Raw genomic sequence first — 26002 nt, 5'->3', positions numbered from 1 at the left:
CCCAAGTCAAGGGCTCACAGGAGAACCCTTCCAAAGTGCTAGAAGGTCCGGCACAGAGACGAAATTTAAGATTCTTCACTACAATGCGAGTCAATTTAGGACCCAAAGCTCCTGATTATTTTTAAAGAGTCTGCCTACTCCCTCTTACACATTTGTTTTTAAAAGAAGGCAAGGTTTTCCCAAGGCTTTCTTCTCCAGTCCTCCAGGGGAGGAGAAACGCAGAGAAGGGCAGGGGCTGGGGCGGCCTGGGGGTTCAGAAGCCAGAATCACCCAAGCGACCCTAGGTCCTGGGTTTCCTAGAAGGTTGAAAAGAGGGAGCCCGAGCAGGGCAGGCAGAGAGGAGCCCCCGACACTCGGGGGTCTTGGCTTACGGGCCTCCCTGAGCGCTTTATTTCTGTGCTTTTCCATCAACGCATCTCAATGCGTGATGGAAAATCGTGCCAACTGAGCTGTCTCAGATTCTGTCTAAAGCTGTTTTATTCCAGAGGTGAGGTTAGAAAAGATGTTTTTGCTCAGGATAATGTTTAAGCTGAAAAATGGAACAGTTTCAGTGAGGAAGCTCAAAGTTTGGAGAGAAAAGTTGCAAAGGCCACTCCCCAGAACCCCCTCAGCAGGCCACTACTCCTTATACTCCCACAGCTGGGACCCCTCAAAGTTGAAGCAAACCCTCCTGACCCCAGGCCACTGAAGCTGGGACCCTGAAAACGAACCCAGGGGCAGTGGGGAGGCGCTGCGTGCCCCTGGCCTCTCCTGAAGCGCCAGCAACTTTCGTCCTGGTCTCGGAGAGCCCCCGGCACCGTCCTCCTGACAGCAGCAGGGCTCTGCCGGCTGTCTAGGCGCAGGGCGGGCCTCGGGGGGCCCTGCTCCGTCCAGAGCCAGCCTGGGCCTTCCAGCCCCTCCCCAGCTCCTGACACCCAGCTGGGGCCCCGGACGGGGTACAGACAAGACATCAAGGGCACACTCACCCGCAGACACTGCAAGAGTGAGTCTGTGACCAAGTTCCAAACCCCAAACCGTGCAGGGACGACCTTTTTTAAGTTTGGGGTGGAGGAGATGGGCACAGGCTTCCGGCAGCACGTTTCACAGCTTGTTTATTAAGAAACCGACAACATCCTCCTCTTGCCCCTGCTAACCCGCTCCCATCCACAGGCCCACCCTGGGTGAGCGCCCGGCAGATACTGACGGGCGGGAGGAGCCAGAAAATGCCCCAGAGCAACATGGCCCGCCTGTCCCTTCCCCCACCCTCTCAAGGCCACTTACCTGCATCTGCCACTCTTCACTTGGGCCCAATATCAAGTCCTGAATTCTCAAACTGCATACTCAGTGCCTCAGAAGCCTCTGGCACTGAACTAATACTATATCAGGCACACAGAACTGCACACGGGTGTGGTCTCCTCTCCCCATCTGACAGCCTCAAAGCTGAAATGCTCCGCAAGGATGGCTGCCTTTGCTACCTGACTTCAGTTAACATTTAGGAACAAAGGGCCATCTCTTAAAGGCAGACAAGACGTTAGCATTCCCATGGACTGTGGTTCTCATGCAGAAGAACACCGCCTCCGCTGTCGCGGGTCACAGACACTGCCGCATGAGGGAGCGCCAGCCAAACAGTGACCCCTGACCGAGGGCAGCGGGGGCCGGCGGGGCCCTGGGGGGGCCCAGAGCTGCTGCTGCGCCAGAGTCTCGAGCCGCAGAGAAACCAAGCCTGCACTTTGCTGCATCGCATTCACTACTCAAACCAGTGTAAACGATCAGGGTCTCTGTATTTAATCACAAAGGTGTACACAACAGAAATACAAACCCAAGTGACCAAAATAAGCTACTAAGACCATCATCATCTCGACATGGAACACACAGCTCCAAGAGCCACCTCGTCCACAGTGAACCGAAAAGCAACTGCGCCCACAGCTCATCCTTGTGCTAAGGAATCAAGTCAAACAGAGCGTCTTCCCCTGGAAGTGGGCGCAGCCAAGTCGGGGGGGTACTGGGGAAGCCGCTGACACAGATATGGGGCACCTTCCAAGAACGATCCAGAAGACTGACACGCTACACCTGCCTTTTGCCTCTTGTGGGAACCTGAAACCCAAACAGGGGAGAGGCGGGAAGCTCTCTGAACCCTGGGGCCTGTACAAAATAGAGCTGAGGAGGCTCACGAGGGCCTGCGGTCATATGCCTCACTGAACAAAAAGCTAACCAAAAAACCCAACCAAAACCCCCACAAAAAAACAAAAGAAAGAAAAGAAAAGCTCCTTTCCCTTGCTGGAAAAAACATAAGCAAGTCATATCCACCACGCAAGACCCTGGCTGTGTGGCAAGAGGCACTTCTGGCGCCCTTGGCCTGCAGTCCATGGCAACCGTCCAGGCTCTGAGAATCGTGGGTACTTCATTCAATGCACAGAATCTCAATCAAAGTGCTACAAACTGCTTCTTTGAAAAAAGATGTTTATTAAACAATTTTAATTGTCATAAAATGACTAAAATGGGTTTTAAAAATTAAGGCTCTTCTCTTTCTGTGGATTGCCAGAACAATGTAAAAATAATATCAATCAACCCTGCTGAACACTTTGTTCCTAAAGTTAAATTTCATAGATTCCTAAACAGTTTATGATTAAGATAAAAAATTGGACTATAAATGACAATTAATGGCCGTCTGTATTGAACATACACTCTGATCAGGTGTACAATATTCTAATTGAGTAGTTAAGCAAAAATATTCCAGTTAAAGCAGAAATTTTAATTTTAGCATTTTAGAGTCATTGTTTCCCCACACTGGCATGATTTTCCTAAAATCGAAATAGTCTAATACAGGAAGGCTAACCGTGGGACTCTATACTCGCAGGAGGGTGACTGACTTGGCTGGCAATTAGTTTGATTATATTTTTTAAACGTTCTACGGTGAATTATCAAATGATTCGGAATTATATGGCATGCAGTATCCAAAATTATGGCTCTGATGCATTTAGATTTACATTAAGAATAAGAAGTGTCATTCACATTCGTTGTACACCCCACCCCTCCCGCAAGAAAAAAATCACTACCTATTCAAGTTCTAGATCTGTGCAGCATTAAGGATTAAAACTTACCACTTTACCAGGCCTTCCCCATGTGCAAATAAATCCCTCCTGACAAGCAGTGACTATACAGTCTTCAAGAAAGATTAGCACGGTCAGTCTCTCGTGTGCTATCTTTTTACAGATGAGCGGCTCTAACAAGGGAACGTCTTCCATGCGAGGACACAGGGGCGTCCCCAGAGTTTTGGCCGGGTCCGTTTTGGTCTTAGAGACTAGGTTCAGTTTGTCGCTGCTCTTGCTAGAGATGTGCCCCATGCTGTGGTTCCGCTTGTGGTCTTTCTCGTGGTGCCTGTCCTTCCGGTCGTGCAGCGAGAGCGTGGCGAACTTGCTGACCCCGGCGGCGATGGCGCCGTCCGCCACGCTGCCCTTGCTGCCCGCGCTGGAGACGGCGGCGTGCGGGAGGCTGTTGGACCGCGGCAGCGGGGGCGGTGCGGCGCTGCCGGGCGTGGGGACGCTGTTCCCGGCACTGCCCGCAGGGGGGCTGGTGGCGTTCATGACGTTCGTGTGTGTCCGCGCGCGCGAGAGGGGCTGGTGGGGGAAGAGGATGTCTTCCGTGAGGTCCCACAGGCACAGCTGCGTGTCCTGGCCCACAGAGCCGAACCGATACGTGACGCTGACGGGCCGGCTCTCGGTCGAATTCCGCTTGGACAGCCGGGACTGGGTGCTGTTCGCTCGGTCTCTCCCGAAGTGAAGAAGGTCCTGGAAGTCCTCATCACTGCCGCTGAACTCCATAGGGTCGCTCTCCTCCACGCTGGTGGTGTAGGGGTCAAAGGCCACCACGCTGACCCAGGACTTGTGCCCGTGGCCCCGTGCGATCACGCGGCAGTCCCCAAAGGACCAGACGGTCACCAGGTCGTCCTCTCCACCCGCCACGATGTACTTGCCGTCGGGGCTCCAGCACACGCACAGCAAGCCTCCAAAGTAGCTTTTCATGGTGCCGTGCAGCTCCACCGAGTCAAAGTTGAACACCCGCAGGAAGCCGTCCTGGCTCACACACGCCAAGAACTTGCCATCTGGGGAGAAAGCAAACTCGTTGAGGGCCCCCTCGCCCACCGTCCATTTGAGGAGAGGGTTCCTCGTGGATTTGCTCTTGCAAGTGTGCACGGCAAAGCTCTCCCCCTGCTTCAGGAGCTGGTAGTGGGGGGCTGTGGTGCCACAAGTGTGCTCCACATTATACAAGTACATGCTCCCACTCGAGTGGGCTACTAGGAAAAGGCTTTCCGAACCAGGAACCCATTTGACACAGGTTACTCGTGACTTGTCTATTAGTCTCTGTGAAGACAAAGGAGAACAAGTTATCACAATGGAGAAGTTTTCAAGGGCTACTTTTCCAGCAAGAAACCTTGTCTGCTTCTCGGTGAGAAGGACACATCCGTCCAGGCGTTCCACGCCCCAACCTGAGGGTAGGGCAGCGAAGGGCATTTGGCCCCTCGTGGAATCGCTTTCTAGGACTGCACTGAGGTGTCGGGACACTGGCTTGCACTGAGGGTGTCAGTCATTCAGCAAACCCTGCTGGGAGCCCAGTCTGCCGGCACGATGCTGTGCCGGGCTCAGGACGCACCAGGTTGTGGGGGGAGCAGCCCTTGGCGCGTCACACGTCCAACTCTAGGAGCCCGGGGTCTGGGACTCCAGCACCTGCACAGCATCCATGATACGCAGCCCCCGGGCAAGCCTCGCAGGCCCCACAGCCGAGCGCTGGGCCACCCCAGGCTCTCCGCTCTGCTGTTTTGCACCCTCACAGCCCCTTGGCCCGTCCCCACTGCACCCGCCCCTTCAGACTCCCAGGGGTCGGGGGATGGTCCACATGCAGCCAGCAACACCCAGGACAGGAACACACACCTCCCTGGGCTCTGACCTCAGCCCTGATTCACTGACTGCCTCACTCACCATCCTTGTCTTGCGTGTATTCTTACAGGCCATCCCCCCCACCTTCTTTGGAACAAGGTGGTGTTTAAGAACACTAACAGATGATTAACACCTAATCACTGCCACTCTACCCCTTGCTTACTTTTGACCCACTGACCAATTTTAACGGGCACAGATTGGGAGTTTTGCCTTTAAAACCAAAAGCATAAAAGGCAAAAGCAGAAACTCCCCAAAGGATGATCCCCACGTACGTGCCCCTGCTTGCAGACCTTGCATGGGGCTCACCGGCCCCCAAATCACGGCACCAGAAACCACTGGGAGTTCCCAGGACCCCCAAGCTCCCAGCAAGCCCTGCTGCCACCCCCATAACTGGTGCCTTGGGGGCCCTCGGGCTTGGGAGGCGATACACGCTTCCACTTCCCCTGTGCCGTTGGGATTCCCTGACTCGAGCCTCAGGGGGCCACGGGCTACAGGGACGGGAAGCTAGCTCACCAAGACACAGGGCCTCGTGCCCAGGCGGCTTTGCGCCGTGCGTCTGCTGCACCTCTGCAGAAAGTCACAGAAAATGAGGCCCCAGAAGGGAGGTGGCCAACCTGTCCCCAGCTAGGGAGGAGCGGGGAGGCCTGCGCCCATGAGGCGCAGGGCCAGGGGCTGGGGCCAGCGGGCCAGGCGAGGGCTCCGAGCAGCAGGAGGCCTCACTGCCACTGCAGTTTCACAGCCGCACAGTCCCCCTCGCGCCCTTCCTCTCCTGCCCGGGACCCACTGGCCCAGCAGCTGACCTGCACCAAGGCCAACAACCTGCCAGCCCAGGCTGCTCTGCCAGGGTTTCCACAGGAGGTCGGGGGCACCTCACAAGCCCCCAGGCCTTGCTGTATCCAGCGGGCCAAGCTGCCTCTCTGAATGTGACCCGCCTGGGGACCGAGGGTCCCGGGGCCGTGTGGCTCACCTCCTGGCCAGGGCCTCTCGAGGCAGCTGCAGAAGCGACCTTTCCCCCGCCCAGCTGTGCGTGGCCTGAACTCCTGCACCTCGTATCTCACCGCAACCAAACCTCATCTCAATCTTTCCAACATCTCTCCATTTAAAGATGAACACAAAAATATCTAGCACTATGGTTAGGAGAAAGTTTTATTTATGGCTTAAAAAGACACAGCAAAAATGACTCCATTAGAACTCAAAATTGTAATACTATCAAATAAAAATGGCACTTCTCTGCAACTGTGAGGTATGGAGATAAAGAATCACGGCACCATTATTAAAATACACGTTACTAGGTTGCCAAAACACATTTCAAGAGTATTCCATGCTTAAAAGTGCACTGAGCCTGCTGTAAGCACACACGCAGATACAACTTAGGGACTAAAACCGCAGCCCACCTCCGCACCCTGCTGGGGCACCAGACACGCCACACCTCCCCACCTGCACACCACCCAGATCAACGGCCCACAGCTCCAACTCCAGCATGGAAAGGGCTTCTCCAGTGCTCTGCACTGTCAGCCTGCCACCAGCCTGCGCCGAGCGCAGGGAAAAGTGCCTCTTCGTCTCGGGGCGCATGGGTCTGGGCACGTGGTGGGCACACCAAGACGGCAGTGCTGACCTCCGACCCGAGGATCTGCTCTGTGGCCAGGCCCTGAGCACGAGGTTGTGCATACACAGACCCCGCGACATAACCTTTTGTTTTTTAAATAGGTGACACAGTCATAATTCACATATAAAAGCGTCCAGTCGAAAGCCTCACTCACACCCCTCTCCCCACCCCAGAATCACTGTTGCTGGCTTCCTGTCTCCCAGGGTCTTCCTGTGGGGACAAGGCCAGCACAGGCACATGTGGGCCCAGCTTCCTCTTTTGCACTGTCTGCACCTCTGCTTTCTCACCCAGTCACGCATCACGCGCATCGGTCGGTACTCGTCCAAACAGCCTCTCCGCGCCTTCCTACAGTGCAGAGGGCTCAACAAGGATGTGCTGAGCTGCCTCTGAAAAGCCCCTGCCGATGGACACCGACACGGCAAAGACTAACCGGAGCGTGCTGCAGCTCTCGCTGGCAGACACAGCTGCAGGGCGTGGCCCTAGTGGGACAGCTGGTCAGAAGGCACACGCACCGGTAACTGTTCGCAGGGGTCACCGTTACCACCCACGGAGGACGCAGCAACATCTGCTCCCACTGGCAGGGGGCGGGTGTCCCTGCCGCCCGCCCCCGGGGGGCAGGCTCTGCGGGGCTCCCTGCAGGCCCTCCTGCTCACCACCCACGCCCATCCGTTCACTCCTGCACTGAGCGCAGACGACAAGCCGTCCCTTCCTGCAGGGAACTTGCGTTCACGAGGGATGAAAAGGAGGGAAATGGACAGGGTCTGCTGTGCGCGAACACTGAGCAGGCACAGGGACCGGGGGCGGGGAGGAGGGACTCAGCCTCACAGGAGTGCCTGGGAGGTCTCTGCCCGGGCGTGCGGGCTCGCCAAGCCGAGAAGGAAAGGGAGCTGACAGCGGCTAGAGGCAGTGGCAGGGCGCCCACACAGGAGGGCAGCGAGGGCGCAGACGGGCAGTGAACCACCCGCTGTCGTCCTGGCGACACGCCAGGTGACTCCCGGCACAGGCCTCTCAGCCCCAGGTGAGGTGCGGGACACATGTCCCGGGCTGGCTAGGAGTCACTGAACTAAGTTGCTCTGGGCTATTATTTCATACTATTCTTGGTTTGGGTTTGACAAAAAGAGAACAGAAATCAAGAAACAAATACCTAGAACATCCTGTTCAATAACTGTACCAAATGCAGCCCAGTCCCGGGACCATAAGGGTATACTTCTGTTCTAGAAAATGTCTAGTAAACAGGGTAAGGCATCTTAGTTCTCGAAGTTAAGGAACGGGATTTCCCTTCTGTGCTTCAATTCTCCAGTTTCAGTGAGGCCTTGAGCTGGACGAGCACATGTTTATGTTGGAAAAACACTCTTGGCAAAACCCAAGGTCCCCTGTGAGGAGCTCCTAGGCAGAGGAGGGGCGAGGCAGCCAGGGAAAGGCAGGCGCCCAGGCTGGGGGCAAGCAGCTTGGGGACGTGCTTGGCATCCCCTCCATTGGAGCACCTGAGCAAAGGCTGGAAATCAGATGTGGAATCGTGAGCTAGGACTCAAGGACACGGAGTCCCAGGCTAAGGGCTCTGGGCTGTGACCTTGAAGCCCAGTGCTAACCAACCCCACAGCCCCGAGCCCTGGAGAATGACTGGCCCAGAGTGAGACATGCTGCAAGGGCACAGCTCACCCTGAACTCTGAAGACCTAGAAAACTATGGAGGCCACCTCATTCATAATTTTATATTGATTACATGCTAAAATAATACTTGGGTATATTAGATAAAATATCAACTTCACCTATTTTTTAAATGGTTTACTGTGGCTAATAGAGAATTTTACATTGAATTTGTGGCTCACACCCAAGATTCCTGGAAAGGGAAGTCACAGAACCAAGCAGAACCTCCCATCGGGAGGCACAGAACGGTGCAGGTGGAGAGAGACTGCTTCGGAGCCTGTGACAACTGTCCCCCGACAAGAAGCTCTTAAACTCAACCAGAGGTGGGGGGCAGGATGGACGGTTTCCCAGGGGGTGAGGCTGGGCGGAGTGGGGGAGGCGTGTGAGCAGACTCCGAGGAGCTGAGGGGCAGCGCCCGGGAAGGGTGTGGCAGGAAGAAGCGGGCGGTGGCCGTGCTGGGGAGACACCCACGTGTGCCCACTGGGTAAGGCGCTGAGGAAAGCGACCAGGGAGGACAGGGAGATCGGCTGTGGACAGCGACCGCCAGACACGGACACTTAGGCAGCCAAGGCAGAAGGCGCCCAAGAGGAGCAGGGTGTGAACTCGGGGGACAAGCTCCTTACGGCGAGTGGGACCAAATCCAGGCAAGCAGGGAAAGCAAGCCGGAAATCCCATGAGGAAAGGAAGGAACTGCCGCTGAGTGAGCATGGGGCCAGGCCAGGGGCCCTGCTCCCCGCCCCCCACGTTCCCCTCTTGGCACAGGGTCGGTGGGGGGGCCAGGAGAAGCAAGCCCCCAGGGCTGCAGAGGAGAGGCTGAGGGGGGCCACCCCAGCGGGAAGGACAGACACAGCAGGTCTCAGGGTGAGAAAGGCTCTCAGGTCGCCTAGCATCGCCGCCGGGCTCTCCATTAAACAGGAAAACACCAAAATGCTCCGAGGCCTACTGCCAGGATCACTCCCATAAGATCCCATAATGTCCATAACCTGGGCATTAGTATGCCAGGTCTGCACGCCAAGACATCTGCCCAGGAAGTGGGCTCCCTCACCCACTCTCCCCCTGGCAATCACCATTCTGGATGCAGAAGAAACCATCTCATTTCTAAAATTAATCCAGTGAAGAAACGCAACAAGCATCAAAACTACCATCATCAATGTCATTCACAAACAAGATCTTCTAACTATATGAAACTAGTATAAAGGAAACAATGAAAATAAACCTGTAACCATATTAAAGCCACCACTGCAAAAATGAAGCTTTCTCAAGCACACACACTTTATGTTTCACTGCTATCAACATGATAAGCAGGAAAAAAATTACTGGGGAGGGACGGGCATGCATTTTACAATGCAGATATTAATTTATAACAAAAACACTAAAAACAAACAATTCAAAAGCCACAGCAGCTACTGGAAAAGCCACAATGTAGCCACAAGCAAAAACAGTGACCAAGAGCTTCGATTCTATAAAGGCACTTGCAGACTGCTCCCTCAGAAAGTGCTACTATCAGGAGAGGGAATTTCAAAGCCTGGGAAAGAGGATCAAATATCACTTTTCTCAATGTCAAAACTTTAAGGAGATCATTACATGCCCATTTCCTTCCTTTGATTAAAGAAAGCAACAGAAACAAAACTAACCAAGTGCCCAGAGCCACTCTTCGCAGGGTAACTAGACAGAATGTTGGAAACTGGGCCCCTTTCCTCCCTGCCCCGGGGGCCTGGGCTGAGGAGAAGGCCCAGCGTGGGCAGCGGCCGGCCGGGTGCCCACCAAGGAGACCGCAGCCTGTGCCCTGCAGCCCTGGCCACAACCTGCAAGAGAGGAGACAGGCGACAGGGACGCTCATCACACGCCAGGGATGCCAGCAGCTGAGATGACCAGGTCTTTCGAGATTTTCCATCTAACCCAGCAATCAGACACACTTGAAAACACTCTCAAGTTACTCATTCTGTGGACACAGTCCCAATATAACCAGGACTTTTACAAAGACGAACAGCCCTGAGTTCATCACCACACAAGAACTGCCACTTTACGTCTCTCCTTCCCCAGTACACTGTAATCATTAGTGAAGAACAAGTGGATCCACACCCCTCTGGGGCGCTTCACACCAGGCTGAACGCTGACCCGGGCGACCCCCTCCCACCAGCAGCTCTTACTAGGAAGGAGGTAGCACAGTCTGGGAGCTCATCAGAAGTGCCAAGACACTCGACAGAGCCCATTAGACACTCCAAACCCCGTCAGAGACAGGGTGACACTACGAGGAGAGCCACGAAGCCCGCCTGAAGGCTGCAGAAAGCAGTCTCGGGCTAGCACTCCTGAGGGGAGGCCAGAGGGCAGCGTCCTGCCTTCTTCCTCAGCTGGGCTCCACTGGCATAGCAGCCGGGGCGGCCCGGAGGGCAGGGCTCACCTCCGATGCCCGGAGAGAGCCCGGGTGGACTGAGGGCCAGACTGGGAGGTGAAGGCTGCCAGCATCTCTAATGGAAGGTTTGAGTCTAACAAGCTCACCTCTTAGGAACAAAAAACTACAAACGTGATAAAGAGACCAGTGAGCACTGGGATTCACACGTCATGTGTCCCTATCTTTTTTGTACTTCTCTCTGTCCCAATTTTTTGTATAAACAAGTATTTAAAACTTTTTATTCAATGGGCGGAAAAATCACCTTTTAAGATACACTCTATTCCCAGACAGAAAATTTCATCCATCTTTGGTCTGATGTGGATTTCTAGAACTTCATTTCCACTCACCCCCACCTATCTTATCCGTCCCCCCAAATATCTGCGCTACTCTCATGCAGCAGACACCCTCAGAAAGGAGGTCAAGGTCAGAGTCGCCAGTACTGCAGCGAGTGCACACGTGTGTGCCTGTGTATCACGGGAGGCTGAGCAGCCCTCAGACGAGTAAGACAGACAGACGCCGCAGTCCGGATAAACAGGCCCCATCACCTGTCTGCCGAGTGTTCATTCTGTGTCGCCCTGCTCTTACCCTCTTGTTCTGGAAAATTATCGTGCTTCTCCTTCAAAACTGCTGCTACCTTACCTCCCAAGCAGCTTTTCCTGCAAGCCCCGGTGAAAGGAGCCTCCGGTTTCCCCCAGTGCGCAACCTTCCCGAGCTCTCCCCAGGGCTGGCGCTCCAGGCCCTCTGCTGGCCTCCCATCCTCCCCACCCCTCCAGCTGGGAAGCGCATCTATCCACCTTCCGGCTGAGGACAGACGATGGAACAAACCCACACCCTGCGGGCAGGAAGGGGCAGGGCTGCCGTCTGTGCTCTGGGCACTCAGGTTCAAGAGGCTAAGTTCTTAGCCACTCACTCTGCGTCTGTAAAGTTCGTGGTAATAAACTGTTGTAAATGCCCCTTTGCAGGCAATGAACAGATGGCCGGAGCCTTGGAGAATAAACAGGGCTCAGTCCTAGACACGTCCAGGACGCAGCAGACCTCTCTGCTCCTACTGTGCTTTCTCCACAGACCTGCCATTTACTCTCAGGGACGCGATTACTATCTACATGCTGATCACTCCCAGAATTCACCTCTAGTCTGAACCTCCAGATCCACAGACCCAACTACCCCGGCCTCACAAGCTTGACAAGCAGGAAAACGAACTCTGACCTTTCGCTCTGCTCCAGCACCTGCTCCTTCCCCTCTCACCCAGTGCGCCTAGTGAGCCAGAAACCCAGCATCTGGTCATCTCTCTCTCCAACTCCGTCTCCAAGATGGAGCCAGAGTAATTTTCAAAAACACCACGCAGGCCACCTCTGGCTCCCCTGCGCAAGATTCCCTGCACGGAGGCCAGGCAGCAGCCGCAGCCGGGCCCTCACCCCACACCCCTCTCCCAGGGCTCCTGGCCCCGGGCGCATTCCCACAGGGGCTGCCCCTGCTCTCCCTCCTGCAGGGACACTCCAGCCCAGCTCCGTACCTGGGGGGCCTTCTCACGCGAGGCGAGGCTCAAAGCATACCACCTCCTCCGAGACATGCCCCACGCCCCTGTCCATCAGGCGCTGTGTCTGTCTCTCTCCCTCAGGCCCACCGTCTCCTCTGACATCACAAGTCACCACCACGTGCCGTGTGCGTGCATGTATGTGAGTGTGTGTGGCACTGATCACACTTCTCCCCCCTCTGGAGGGGAAACACAGGGCAGGTGTTCTCTGCACACGGTCAGCCACCAAGGTCTGCAGAATGAATGAGGAAATGGTCCCAACCCCAGGTCAAGTCCTCAGCTCTCTCCTGGACAGTCACTAGAGCCTCCTCACTCATCTTGCTATCTTCATTCCAATCCGCCTTCCCCAAGTGCTGACAAGAGTTCGAAAAAAACACACTTGATCCTATCACTTCCTTCATGAAGTAAAACCCCAAAGGTTGCCCCACAGCCTCCAGTGTCAGATCCAAATTTCTCAGCATGTCACGAAAGGCTTTTGCAATCTGGTTCCGGTTCACCTGTCCAGCTTCACCTCCAGCCACTCCAAGGCCCATGCACTGAGGTCTGGACTCCTTTGTTGGCCTCATGTTCCTCCACATGCTAAGGTGTTTTCTCCAGCTTCGAAGGCCCTTGTCATCCTCCTCCAACTCCTCTGCATCTTTCAAACCCAGGTCAAATGTCACCTTCTGCAAGCTTTCTCAAACTTCCCTCGCTGAATTTTTGTTTTTATTTTATGGTATCTGGTACATCCTGAAGAGTACAATTAACACCCACCTCTCTTGCTACTTTGTTCATAACACACACTCCACATCCTCCCTGTCTATCTCACAGAAGAATGAGCTCCGGAGGTGACAAGGCCCATATGGCAACCAGCTATGATGGGGCTTCCTATCTAGGGCCAGTAAGGATGTGTGGAATTAATTTCTGGATCTAAGCATATCATCAAATTGCTGCCAGGTCTGGACGACTCGCTTGCCCTCTCTCTAATTCCTTGTCTGCACAGTGGAGACAACAGCTCGCCCTCTCGTGCAGAGAAAGCAGGTAAAATACTCGGAAACCTCCAAGTCTCACAGGAATGCAAAGCACGGCCAACGACTGCTTCGACCACCATCCCTGGCACCCTCTGAGAAACAAACCTCCAATGACCCTGTCTCTAAGACATTCTGACCAAAATCTGATGAGAATGCTATCCGTACGACAAAGAACACCCTCACCGTGAAGGGCAATCAATTTCAGCCTCGAGCTGTAAATGCCAAGTTGGCATTAAGCCACACACAATCCTCTCCCTTTGAACAGCCACTTTCCAAATAAAATGTACAAAGAGTAGGAGGTAACTCCGCTTTACTCCCTGAGGGTGGGGAGCTGCAGCCTGTGGCTCCTGGCTATCCTGAGTGAGGAATGGGGCGAGCTGAGGCGATCGAGTGCTCTCGGGGCCCTGGGGCCTCTGCTGCACGCCACCCCCCTCCAGCGATGGCACACAAATCCTTCTTGTTCTCCAAGAGGCATGCTGTGCCATCCACAGCCGGGCGGCCTCCCGACCTTGTTTACCAACCACCCTTTACATGGCTCCAGTCCCTCCCCGCCGAAAGCACGTCCCCACCTAAATAAAGACCCTGTAGGATGCCAAGTTCGCGTTTCTACTGACAGTGCAGGCAAGGGTAGTTTTGTGTCCCCACTCTCCCCACCACCAACCTCCCCCCAAATCATCCAGCCACTTAGAAATCACTCCCTCAGATGCTGTTAATAAAATGTTTAGGTAAACAGAATAATTTTCTGCTTAAGATCTTTTTTTTTAAACAGAAAATGGGATTAAATACTTTTCCTCTCTAGTTTGTCAATCCAGATGGCAAGTTTTGTTCCAGTCAACCCAGATGAAACTAGAAGAGGAGATGGCATGGTTCAAAAGATTTCACCAAATCCACTGGCAAAGTCCAACAGGAGCACTGTGGATGGATACTGGATATACATGGACAGCATATACCATAGGGACTGCAAAAGAATCAGAATTTTAACTGCAATTTGTCAAGTGGAGTATTCTTTCCCAAACAAAATTATTCTCTTAAAAACCAGAATCTATAACTTACTTCTGTTTCAAGTTAATAACTTTTAGACCATGCAACAATGCAAAACCTCCTGCCCTTCCCGACAGGGGCTCAGGTGACCTGACCTCGTCACCCCAGGGCTGAGGTTACAAGGAGACTGCAGCTAGGGCCTCTAACTCAGCAAGCCGACCTCGTCCGCTCCATTTACTAGGAAAGTCACACTGAAACAGCAGAGGAAGTGCATCAAATATGTAACGGCAAGACTTCGGACTAAAAAGCCACTCCAAAAGCTTTTAAAGATGTAATCTGTCAGGCAACTTCCATCTGCCCAGGTTTAAAGGTTCTGACATGTTTCTGAACAAACAGCTCAGATCTCTCGGGCTCCTTCAAGAATGAGACTGGAGACACCAGGAATCCCAGGACACAGCACAACACAGGCAGGAGCTTGTGCCATGCCAGCCAGTTTCAAGGGCCAGGACTTCTAACCACATCAGAGGTGATTTTAGAGCAAACGCTTTCAAGAGCAAGAGAGCAAATTCTCAGATGTCTGCCTGTCAAACACACACATCAACACTTTATCTACCGTTTGCGAAAACTAAGGAAATATTAGCAAGTTCTTTGATCTGCTTGAAATTTTCTGGCGATGTGAACACAGTTTAGAATTCTTTATCTTCTTATTTAAATTATAAAGATCAAGCTATTAGTCTCATCCTTATCTCCATTATAAAAACAATTTTTCTTAAAACACCTGCTATAGACACAAAAATGCACAAAATAACAGTTAGCCCAATAAAGAACAGGTAAAAGTCACCAAGTTAACGCACCACATTTAAACTTGGGTCATACTAGGTAGGACAGCTGAGGATGGAAAATGGGCTTCACTCAAAGAGTAAAATTATAAGGCCCATACCCTCGGTAAGAACGTATACATTCTTATAGGGGTTCTTAACAGCTAAGACAGGGTGCTACTTACTTCCTCATTAAATAGTTTGCTAGTTTCTTTTTTGATTGGGTCTATAAGCTGGACTTGGCCTGCGGAAAAGCCCACTAGGAGAGAGACACTTTCTGCTGTGGCTGTTAGGTGGTTGAAGTCATGACAAGTAGGCTGTGTTCCTTTGTATATCCTTTTATCTATTGGTTTACTCAAGTCAGCAGCCTGGAGGAGAGAGAGAAAAATACACACGGTAAACAGCACATTGAGATGAGAGCTCTAAGTCACACTATTTTATACTCCATTATGATGCTCAATCTTAAAAATTAAAATACTTTAATTTTTATAAATTTTTTTTGCAGTTTTCAGTATTTTATAAAAGCACGTTCACACACCTCGGCCAATCTGAAATCGTTAGACTACCCATAATATCTGATATCGTTAGACTATCCATAACATGTCTACAGCTGTTACTCTTGCAACTTATTCTTCTTCACATATATTTAATGAAGACTCCTGGACTTCAGGAGGTGAAAATCCTTGAGATACTGAATTCAGTGTTTGTAAAACGTATTTCAAGCATTTTCTAACCACATAAAAGCTCGGCTTTCAAATACAGCTCCAGCACCTACAAGCTCATTGGTGAGTTTACCTGCAGCCCAGTTGTTCTCAAAGTGTGGTCCCCAGACCAGCGGAGGCAGCAGCAGAGTCACCTGGAAACTCAGAGACGCACCTTCTCCCGCCCCGCCCCACCCCACCCCAGACGAACTGAACCACCAGGCTGGGCGGGTGGGCCCAGCAAGCCGTAGGTGCAACAGTGCTCCAGGTGATCCCGACGCCTGCTCAGGCTGCGAGCCAGGACTGCGGCCAGTTACGCAGAGGCAGCGGCTCCTGCACTGGGTCACAGTCTCTCGTGCGTTAGCTTTCAAGTGACTTTCACTCATCGAACCCACACTCCAAGTCTGGTACAGGCATCATCTTAATCCTTATCATAACGCTTCAAAAGAGACCATGTTCCCCCCATTTTACAGACGAGAAAACAAGTTCAGGGAAGGAAGTAACCCAGCCGAGGTCCCGGTACCTACCGAAGAAGCAGAAGGGTATGGAGCCCAAGCCTGTTTTACCATAAAGGGGGCGGGGAGAAAACAGAGGGCACTCCAAAGTCTGACTTCTGGCGTGGGCTACATGTGAGTTTCAAAGTGCCTCCCCTCTTTAAAAGCAGGACCATTTTCTTCACGAGAAACCTTCTGTGCAATCTAGTACGCTGTTGAAATGAAGGTGAGCCGCCCCTTCCCCTGCTATCGGAGAATCACCGGTGGAGACAACCGAACGTCTCCTTGAAACACCCACTTCAGCCCTGGGTGCGGTTCTGGGGCTCACTGCTCTGGTTCCTATGGACCACCCCGAGTGTGGGGTCTGAAGATCTCATTCTTCCGAAGAGGCCTGGGACAGTGACTGAGTATTCTAGGTCTGTCAGATTACAAACAGTGAGTGAAAAAGAGGACCTCACGATGAGGCTCAGAACCTGAGCACTGGGCCGTCTGGAGCTGAGTGACCCTGGGAGCCCAGGGCAAAGGAGTGAAGGCATGCATGCAGGGCCCTCCCTGCCTCACCGCAGCTGCAGTGGGGAGAGCACCTCTCTTCCTAACCGCAGGGCGCTGTCCAGAGGGTGAGCTAAGCAGACTGTGGTCACGGAAGGAAGCCCCGACTCTGGAGCAAGCAGAAGCGGGGCCGTGCGCGGGGCCTGAGCGTCCTGTGACGTGCGAGGTGGGTGCATGGCAGAGGTAAGGGGGTCCGGACAGGAGCCCCTTCACCGCAGACAGGCGAGGCCAGCTGGGGGTAAGCAGCTCCTGGGCTCAGCCCGAAGGAGGGAAAGAGAAGTCGAGGCTAAGGGAATAACTCAGCAAATGACCTCAGGGCAAGGAAACAGCAGCAGAAGTAAAGACAGCTCAAAATACAAGATACACTGATGGCGAGAGTCAAAAATCAAATCTGAAATTAGAACCGCTAAATTATTACATCATCTCTATATTAGCATATGCAACCACTGAGACTTTTTTTCAGTTTGTTTAAGAAACTACTACCCCATGAAAGAATATACATAAAATTATGCACCAAAACATAAAAAACAATTCCGAAACAAGCCAAATGGTAACAGAGAAAACAAACTAATTCAAATTAAATGAGCAAAAGAAATAGTGATTCTCAGAAGAACAGAGGAAGTTTAAAGCACCACTGTTTCCAAATATTGCTACTAGTTTTAAACTCATGGATTCCTCACAATGTCAGCCTCAGTTCTTGGAATAGCTCTTTTGCCTTCCTGCCCCTAATAGGGGACCTTACTGAAAGATGCTGTCATCAGAGCACACACACACAGGTCTACAGTATTTCAAACGCCAGCTGATGGACAATTTTTACTCTCCGATGATGTAAATATTCCAAAAGCATCCTGTTTACTAATTTGCTTAACAAAGTTGCTTCCTAGATTACTGCTCTCAAGTGTACCAGCCCATGAGTAGTCTGCTAGTCTGCAGTCAAAACTGAGTAGAGACTGAGAATAAGCATTTAGAAGGGCAATGTGACAGAGTGATTTTATACCCACTGAATCTAATAACAAAAAATCCAAACTTGCTTCCTAAATGTCTTTTTCAGTTTCTTTTCCTAGGAATCCTTATTTTATTTTACAAAAGTATCAGTCCAAGGCTTTCCTGGTAGTCTAGTGGTTAAGAATCTGTCTGCTGATACCGGGAACACAAGTTCAACCTCTGATTCGGGAAGATCCCACACGCCACGGAGCAAAGAAGCCTGCGCACAACTCCCGAGCCTGCGCTCTAGTCCTGAGCCCACCTGCGGCAGCTACTGGACCCTGCGCCCCTGGAGCCCCTGCTCCCCAACAATCAGCCTCTGTGACGAGAAGCCTGCGCAGCGCGATGGAAAACAAAGAGAAGCCCCTACTCGCTGCAATTTTTAAAACTGGTCTTTCAACACTGGTGGGGGCGGCACTGTCCCAGAAGGCACAAACACAGACCGAGGCCCGAGGAACACAAGCAAGCACCTCTCTTCCCTAAGGTCACTCCCTCTCAAGCCCCAAAGGCAACGACGGCACCAGAGCAGCAGACACTAGCCAGGCAACATGTCACGCACACCAGCAAGACTCCTGTGAGCCCCGAAGTGACAACAAGGTGCCCAACTACAGGAAAGTATCCTTCCGAGAAACCTGGGGACTCCAGCCGTGGTGCCTGAGCTTTCTGAAGCCTGAACCCAGGTGAGGGGAACGTTGGGACCACCAGTTCCTGCCTTTATTTCCAGCTGCACCATCACCTCCAACTCACCTCTTTCTCTTCCCTCTGACAGCCAGTCACCGAGTTCTGTCTCTTTTTCCACTGCTGGGTTACTATCTTCTTTCCTCTTCTTCCCCCTCCTTTTTTCTGGCGAGTAGGGTCAGAACCCACCCACCTTTCAGTAACAGTGCCAATGACCTGAGCTGGCTACCGCTTGCTTCCCCATGGGGTCATCAGCCCAACAGATGGTTTCCCAGGTCAAGACAGTTTAACAGAAGGATAAAGAGCCTACACTTTGGAACCAGGCAGGCCTGGGTTCAATCCTTGCCTTCCCAAGAGGTGGCCGGGTGGCTCTGGGGAGGTGCTGTCACTTCTCTCACAGCCGCAGAGAACAAAGCTCCCCACAGGGCCAAGGAAAGGCCCACGGATAACGGAGATAAAGCAGCCAGCACACATGAGCACCCAAATGGTCGCTACCATTCTTGGTTTATCCCGGTGACGGCCTACCTGGGGGCAGTGCTCCAAGGGCTTCCTATTTCCCGTCACATCATAACATGACGACTACCCAGCAGTCTTGCCCTTCCACCCTCCCTAACAGCCACAGCAACTTCGGTCCACTGAACACTTCTGTGCACCAGGAGCTTGACTCTTAGCATCGAATTCTGTCTCACAGTCGCCCCCCAGAGTCTGCGCTTATACCAACCGCATTTTACTGCTGAGGAACCTGGGAAGGAAGGGAGGGGTCGAGGGCTGTGTCCCACCACTCAGCTCATCCTGCCATCCACCCACGTGGAGTCTGGGGAGGGCAGATGTCCCCTCTTTCCTGGCTTGAATTGCCCTCTTGGTAGGGATAGTCTCGTTTACCCCTGTTCGCAGGAATCTTATCCATCTGTACAAGTCCCACCGCCTCCAGCAAGTATTTTCCCAACTACCACTTCCCAAGTTGGCTCCTTTATCTCAACTCTCAAGTACTTTAGTTTGTTACACAAACTTTAGTATTTAATCACTTATATGATCACAGTGTTCAGTTCAGTTGCTCAGTCGTGTCCGACTCTTTGCGACCCCATGAATCGCAGCACACCAGGCCTCCCTGTCCATCACCAACTCCCGGAGTTCACTCAGACTCACGTCCATCGAGTCGGTGATGCCATCCAGCTATCTCATCCTCTGTCCTCCCCTTCTCCTCCTGCTCCCAATCCCTCCCAGCATCAGAGTCTTTTCCAATGAGTCAGCTCTTCTCATGAGGTGGCCAAAGTATTGGAGCTTCAGCATCAGTCCTTCCAATGAACACCCAGGACTGATCTCCTTTAGGATGGACTGGTTGGATCTCCGTACAGTCCAAGGGACTCTCAAGAGTCTTCTCCAACACCACAGTTCAAAAGCATCAATTCTTCGGTGCTCAGCTTTCTTCACAGTCCAACTCTCACATCCAAACATGACCACAGGAAAAACCATAGCCTTGACTAGACGGACCTTAGTCAGCAAAGTAATGTCTCTGCTTTTGAATATGCTATCTAGGTTGGTCGTAACTTTCCTTCCAAGGATTACAATTACGAATTCTAATAAAAACTCCCTTAAAAAGCAGAACTACTTTATTAAACAGTTGCCACTGTATCATTCCACAAAATCACTTCTGCTCTTCAGCTTTCTGGTGAATCCTTCACAGACAGGGCACAGATGCTTTTTTTTTTTTTTTTAGTGCTTCTGCATCCTAATTATTATCCATTATCTAAATTTTTAAATGTCAATTTATAGCAGAGCCAATTTATTTAAAAGTCTTACCCATTTTAAGAACTGGCAAGAATTCTAAGAACTGATAAGAATATTTGGTTATTTAGCTCCAATAGAGTATATTATCTGTCACAAAAGGTGAATGGAACCATGATTTTTCAATAGTAAGATTAAATTTCATCATTATGCTCATTAGTTTCTGCGTAAGGAGCTACTGACTACATTTATCAGTGTCTCATTCTCAACAGAAGAAATTTACATGATGCTTTAAACAATTCCTACTACAGAAACAGAGCTGGTTAACTGAAATCCTCGGTTAGGAAGTACAAACTTTAAAACGTTTTGTTTCTTTTTTCCTTGGACTTTTGATCCTTTAAAAATCCCTGGAATTCTTTTCATGATGAATACTGTCAAAATATGAAGTCAGCTGGGTCAGTTCAGCAAGGCACTAACAACCTCCAGAACCACAGAGGTCTGCAAAAGAAACAGTTTCAACTCACACCTTCCCCCAGACCCCTCCCTGGTCCACAGGAAGGCTGCGGGGCCAAGAGGAATGCGGAGGAGGAAGAGAACCAGCAAGGGGCGGGCGGGCGGACAAGCCATTCCAGGAGCTCAGGGAAGGCGTGTGCCCGGCCACGCCCTCCTCACGGGAGCCTGCTACTTCCTACTCCTCAGCGCCCAGAAGCACTTGATGTGGTGTGGAAAAAAATCTCAGCAAGACCTCTTCTGAAAGAGGCATGCCAGATGATGGCACATGGGAGGCGTATAGGTGATAAAGGTGAAAAATGTCCCATTTTCCTTCCCCTTTTGAGAACCACCTCAGAGAGAACTAGCCTCACAGAACTTGCCAAAAGAGAGTCCAGTTACTGGCATATCTGCTGCTGCTGCTGCTAAGTCGCTTCAGTCGTGTCCGATTCTGCGCGACCCCAGAGATGGCAGCCCACCAGGCTCCCCCACCCACGGGATTCTCCAGGCAAGAACACTGGAGTGGGTTGCCATTTCCTTCTCCAATGCATGGAAGTGAGAAGTGAAAGTGAAGTCGCTCCGTCGTGTCCGACCCTCAGCAACCCCATGGACAGCAGCCCACCAGGCTCCCCCGCCCCTGGGATTCTCCAGGCACGAGCACTGGAGTGGCATATCTAAACACTGTCTAACACCCCGAGACCAGACGCTCACCCTGTCTACACTATACGGCTCCCCTCCACCTGAGGCCCCTCTCCTGAGCTTCAGGCCCGCTGCCTCCAAGGTGCCCCCCGCCCAGCACCCCGCCCTCCGCCAGACCGCCTAAGCCCAGGGACAGCTCCCATGGCTCGGCACCGGGCTCCTCCCCGCCTGTCCCCACACCTCCAGGTTGTCCTCCACGCTTGCCAGATTAACCCTTGCGAAGACTCACGTCACTCTCCCACTCAGAACCTCTGAAGCCCTGCTCGGCGCATCAGTGGCTAAACTCCTTAGCTGGCATCCACAGGCCAGGCAGGGGCCATCCACGATGGGCCTCGACACACACACCTGCAGAGGCGCGTGCTCACACACCGTCTGGGCTCTCCACACCCTCCAGCCTCCCTGGTCTTCCTCTTTTCCCTCAGAACACTCCCCGCCCCTCCCATCACACAAATGCTGCCCACCGTGGGCCCAGTGCCATTTCCCCCCGAGCCCACCCTGCGAGGCATTCTTTTGCTGGGCCGCCACTGCGTGCCTATCCCTCTGTGCCACAGTTATTAGCGCTAACATGGGAACTGTGTTCCTTACACGGTGACAGTCCTTTTAAAAACAACAAAAAAGTCAGGAGGCTGCTGACTCACTGACAGCCTGAATGGATTAATCCAAAATAGCTGGAGCCGCCCCAGTGACATCAAAGGGCTCCATTATGCCCTCTGAAAAGCGAAGAAGGGCCGTGGTGCTGTCACCACTCCTCCTGACCACCTCTCAGACAACCGAAACAGGAGCCGGAAGTGGACAGGGGCTTTCTTCCTGGGGCCACAGAGGATCACCGACGTCAAGAGTCCTATCTCCAGACTGGGGACTGAAAATAAACCTCAGTACAGACCGTTCCCCAGTTTTTCCTGCGGGAGACTTTGAACCTAGGTAGGCCTGGGGTCTCGTGCCTGCGCGGGCCTAGTCCGCTGTCTGGGGCGAGACCACACCCCGCTGGTCATCCTGAGGAAGCGCCTCCCGGGCCCAGGCCTGAAGACAGCAGACGCAGAGCACGCCGAGCTGAGGGCCCCTTGCTCCGTGAACAAACAGCAATGCACTATTTAATACAAATCTTCTCCACCAGAGTGGAAAATAACCTGGGGCCCTAGTGACAGAAGTACCGACCAGGGATTTTTCAAACACGTCGCCACCCACTCAGGGAACAGTCAGCCGCCAGGCGCCGCCAGAGGCCGAGCCGCCACCCGGCAAAGAGACAGAAACCAGGCTCCTGCTGTGGACAGCCGCGCACTCCATCCTCCTCACGTTTCTTCAGACCAACAGGTACATTCAAAACAGCTGCACAAGTGGCATGAATGGTATTCTGGGTCTCACATTTAAAACAAAAGACGCCAGGGGTATTAAGAAGTCAGGTTCGGGATAACTTACACCAACAGGCCAACTGTACAGTTGGAGTGTTTCAAAAAGGACAAAACCTTATCTGTCTTATTCACCACTCATCTCCAACACCTAATAAAGGGCTGGCACACAGAAGGCATCCGTAAGTTTCTGTTGCAGGAACGATACGTTTTTGAAAATGGAGGGAAAGAAAAGTAAAGGAACGGCAGGAACCAGAAGTCCAGAGCCAGACACACACATACATACGTAATTCTTCTGCTGACCAAAAGCCCAGCCAACAACTAATGCTTTCTTGGGCGCCCATCTGTGAAGGAAAACCACCCTCGTTGGCACATACCAGGTCACTTGACGGCTTACAGAGCACCCTCAAGCATCAGTTCCTCTGGCGGTCGTTACAGACCTGTGCCCCGAAGAACTACGGCCGCTCCCATGTTCTAAACAGAGGAACAGAAACAGCTGTCAAGGAGAAGCAAGTGGTGGGCTGCTGAATTCCAGGCCCGCTGCTCCCTCCGCTGCTCTGACGGGAAGCTGATGAGACACCATCGGAGGCAGCACCTACCCTAAAACTCTGTCCCTGTGTGACGGCAGGCTCCTGGGCTTGCTGAAGTGGGACTCAGACACTTGGGCCTCACTCAGGCTGGCCCAGACCCCAGACCCCCCCTCTCAAAAAGCATGTGCCTTGCGGGGCTGTTTTACTAAATCAGAGACCATCTGAAGAGTAACACCTGACCCTTAGAAGGCACTTTAGAAAGTCAGTTCCTCTCGCTGAAACTCCTATTTCTCCTTTTAATACAGAAGGACTTGATGCTTGTCAGAGAGGCTTTGAAATGTCTCATCATTCATTACTACTTTCAAAGAAATATAAATAAGGAAAACAGGGATATTTCTTTCTACTCTAAATTTCGTGGAGAAAAACAGCAGAAGCCAAGTTTAGGGGCATGTTTTCCTTCCAATATAATTTCCTGCAAGACAGTGCCTCCCCTTTCTTAGTTCCCGTCCTCCTCTACTGTCAGACAGACGTGCACACGCCCACTCTTGCACTGGCACCCCAGACCCACTCCCTCCACCGAGAACAGCTGGCATGTCGCCCTTGCAGGCTCCTGCCCTTCCTGACCCTGAAACAGGCACCCGGCACTCACGCCCCAGAGGTCCTCCCCTGGGCCAGAGCAGTGAGTGGGGCAGGGAGCTCCAGGGAGGGAGGGAGACAGAAGGTCAGTGCCACCCGCCATCGCCATCGGGAGATGGAGAACGTGAGGGCGCCACCCTCAGATCCTTCCAACACGGGGAGAGATGCAGAGTCACAAGAGGCATACGTTTGGTGCAGTTTCACAGGACAACCTGGGGAACTGCTCAGTGGTCCCCAGAGAGAGACGTCCCTGGGAGCCAGGTGGGATCCTGCTCCAGGCGGGTGGGAGCTGCCCCAGGAGGGCAGGGCTCCTCCCGGGCCAGCACTGTCCGTCACGTGTCTGATGAGAAAACAAGCTTCTGCTGTCATCCCATGCCATGTTCCCCGAGGCTCCTGTCACTTAAAAACAGCTATGTAAGCCCGACTCCTCCTCCCCCAGAGTGGTCTTTCAAAAATGAACTCAGGAAGCCGCTGAGCCACGACACCTCCGCCACCTCTTCCTCTGCTCACGCTGCTCTCCACGTTCAGGTTGTCTCTTCTCACAATGTGAACCACTACAACTGGTTGTCCTGGTGCTTCATTTAAGCTAATAAAATACTGATTTCTTCATTAAAGAAAACTATGAACAAACATTAGGTAAAATCAATCTGTACACATTCTAACACCAGATGTCATCACATTAAAATGCTGACATTTTCAAATGCCCTATTTTTATTAAACCCTTCTGTTAAACATGCATAGAAATATGCATATCTAGTCCCAAGAGAATACCAACATCTCAAATGGAAGAGAAGGGAAGATGTTTTCATTTCTGCAAAAGATACTCATTTCAAATACTTGGAAAATAAGTATTTTTAAAGTTTCTCCTAACAGGGGTGGGGGTGGGGGGAAATTCTGTGGCCGTCTGAAAGGGCAGTGGCGACACTGGTAAACTGAAAGCCCACCCCAAGGCAGTGAGTGGCTCCTATACGCTGCTTGACTGCCATACTGCTGCCTTCCCGACACTCACACAGTTCACAAGCGCACGCCTGGCGGAGCAGCCAATGATTTTCCAATTTTCTGATTCAAGATGCTGAGTAACACAAGCAGCGCTCTGCAGAGGGGCTCCTATTCTAACCGAGAAACACCCCAGATCTCCAACTGTGTAGAGGCCCTGCCAATTTTCTGACCCCCATTTCCTCATCCTACATTGAAACTGAGCCCAGGGAAAGGTGGTGATCTGCTCAAGGTTTCACAGAGCTTAGAACTGCGATTTCAATCACACCAAGCTACCATCTTTTCAATCACCCAACCTCAGTCGGAACAATGAGCTACTCAATCTGCAACATATGAAATTTCAAAAAATGGCAATGATGTGTACCACTAATTTTACACCAAATGACAGTATTCTGGATTTCATATATTGCTGGGTTTTCAAACAGGAAGCGAGAGAGCTAGAGAGAACATTAAACTTATCTTACACAAAAGGTGATCAGCCACTGAGATCAATGGGCAGAACACTGGATTTGGCCTCTGTAACTCAAATAGTTATTCTCTAGTCCAGCCAGGCCTCAGGTGAAGAAAGCAGCCTCAGATCCACAGCAGTGAGAGCGCTGAGCCATTCTAGATACGACCACGAAGAAAAGTGCTGCTCTCTACTTCCTCTGAAGTTTCACAGTATCACTGGAACTACTGTTCACTTGGCACTTCTACTGTCTATCCCTTGTCACATGACTTATCTCCCCAACTAAGCCAATTCTTTTTAAGACGTAACTGCCTTATAGGCGACCTCAATAACAGCCACTCAGACGTTTCTAATGTTTCTTCCCTACGCCTCTTTAGGCGCCTGAAGTGTATTCCGCACTGGCACAGCGGTGGTAATGCAATGCCACCCCATTTCAAAATGGACCAGTAGGACCAGCACGCGCAGGAACGCGGGGGGACAGGCCTCGCCCGACCGTGACGGGAACGTAAACTGGCACAGACTTTACACAGGGCAATTTGGCAACACGGAGCAAAAGCCTCCTACCCTTTAAACACAAATTCGACTCCCAGGAATTTATCCTTAGAAAATATTTTCCAAGTGGGTAAACAATCTGCAGCAGCCCAGGGCTGGCCCAAGCACAAAGGAGCATCCATACTAGGCTACCCACACAATACTACCCATGCAAGACCACACACTGAGAAAAAACATGGAGAAACACCACAAAATAATCTTGAATTAAAGGAGCCCGATACAAAACCAGCAAAAATTCAAAAGTAAGTAAAACTAGTCTGCGATGCTGGCCGTGA

The 26002-nt window shown here is 52.1% G+C and overlaps 1 protein-coding gene across 7 annotated transcripts in view; it reads right to left on the bottom strand.

The window, feature by feature from the left end:
* The window catches only part of WDR20 (WD repeat domain 20), a 66591-nt gene that overhangs the window by 6160 nt on the left and 34429 nt on the right, over positions 1-26002 (bottom strand). Inside the window, exons 2-4 of one of the 7 annotated variants that reach the window (XM_018066266.1) lie at positions 15082-15268; positions 12373-12476; positions 3081-4340 (exon numbers count right to left, since the gene is read on the bottom strand). The exons of 1 other annotated variant lie outside the window; for it this stretch is intronic. In XM_018066266.1, the coding sequence (XP_017921755.1) occupies positions 3081-4340; positions 12373-12476; positions 15082-15268 (1551 nt within the window). Of the gene's footprint in view, positions 1-1741; positions 4341-12372; positions 12477-13897; positions 14060-15081; positions 15269-26002 lie in introns of those variants that run through there. 5 more of the 7 variants (XM_018066260.1, XM_018066263.1, XM_018066262.1 and 2 more) reach the window with 5 other exon arrangements.

This window comes from Capra hircus, chromosome 21 (genome assembly GCF_001704415.2).
Source record: "Capra hircus breed San Clemente chromosome 21, ASM170441v1, whole genome shotgun sequence".
NCBI classification, from domain to species: domain Eukaryota; kingdom Metazoa; phylum Chordata; class Mammalia; order Artiodactyla; family Bovidae; genus Capra; species Capra hircus.
This window is presented reverse-complemented; position numbering and strand designations above follow the sequence as displayed.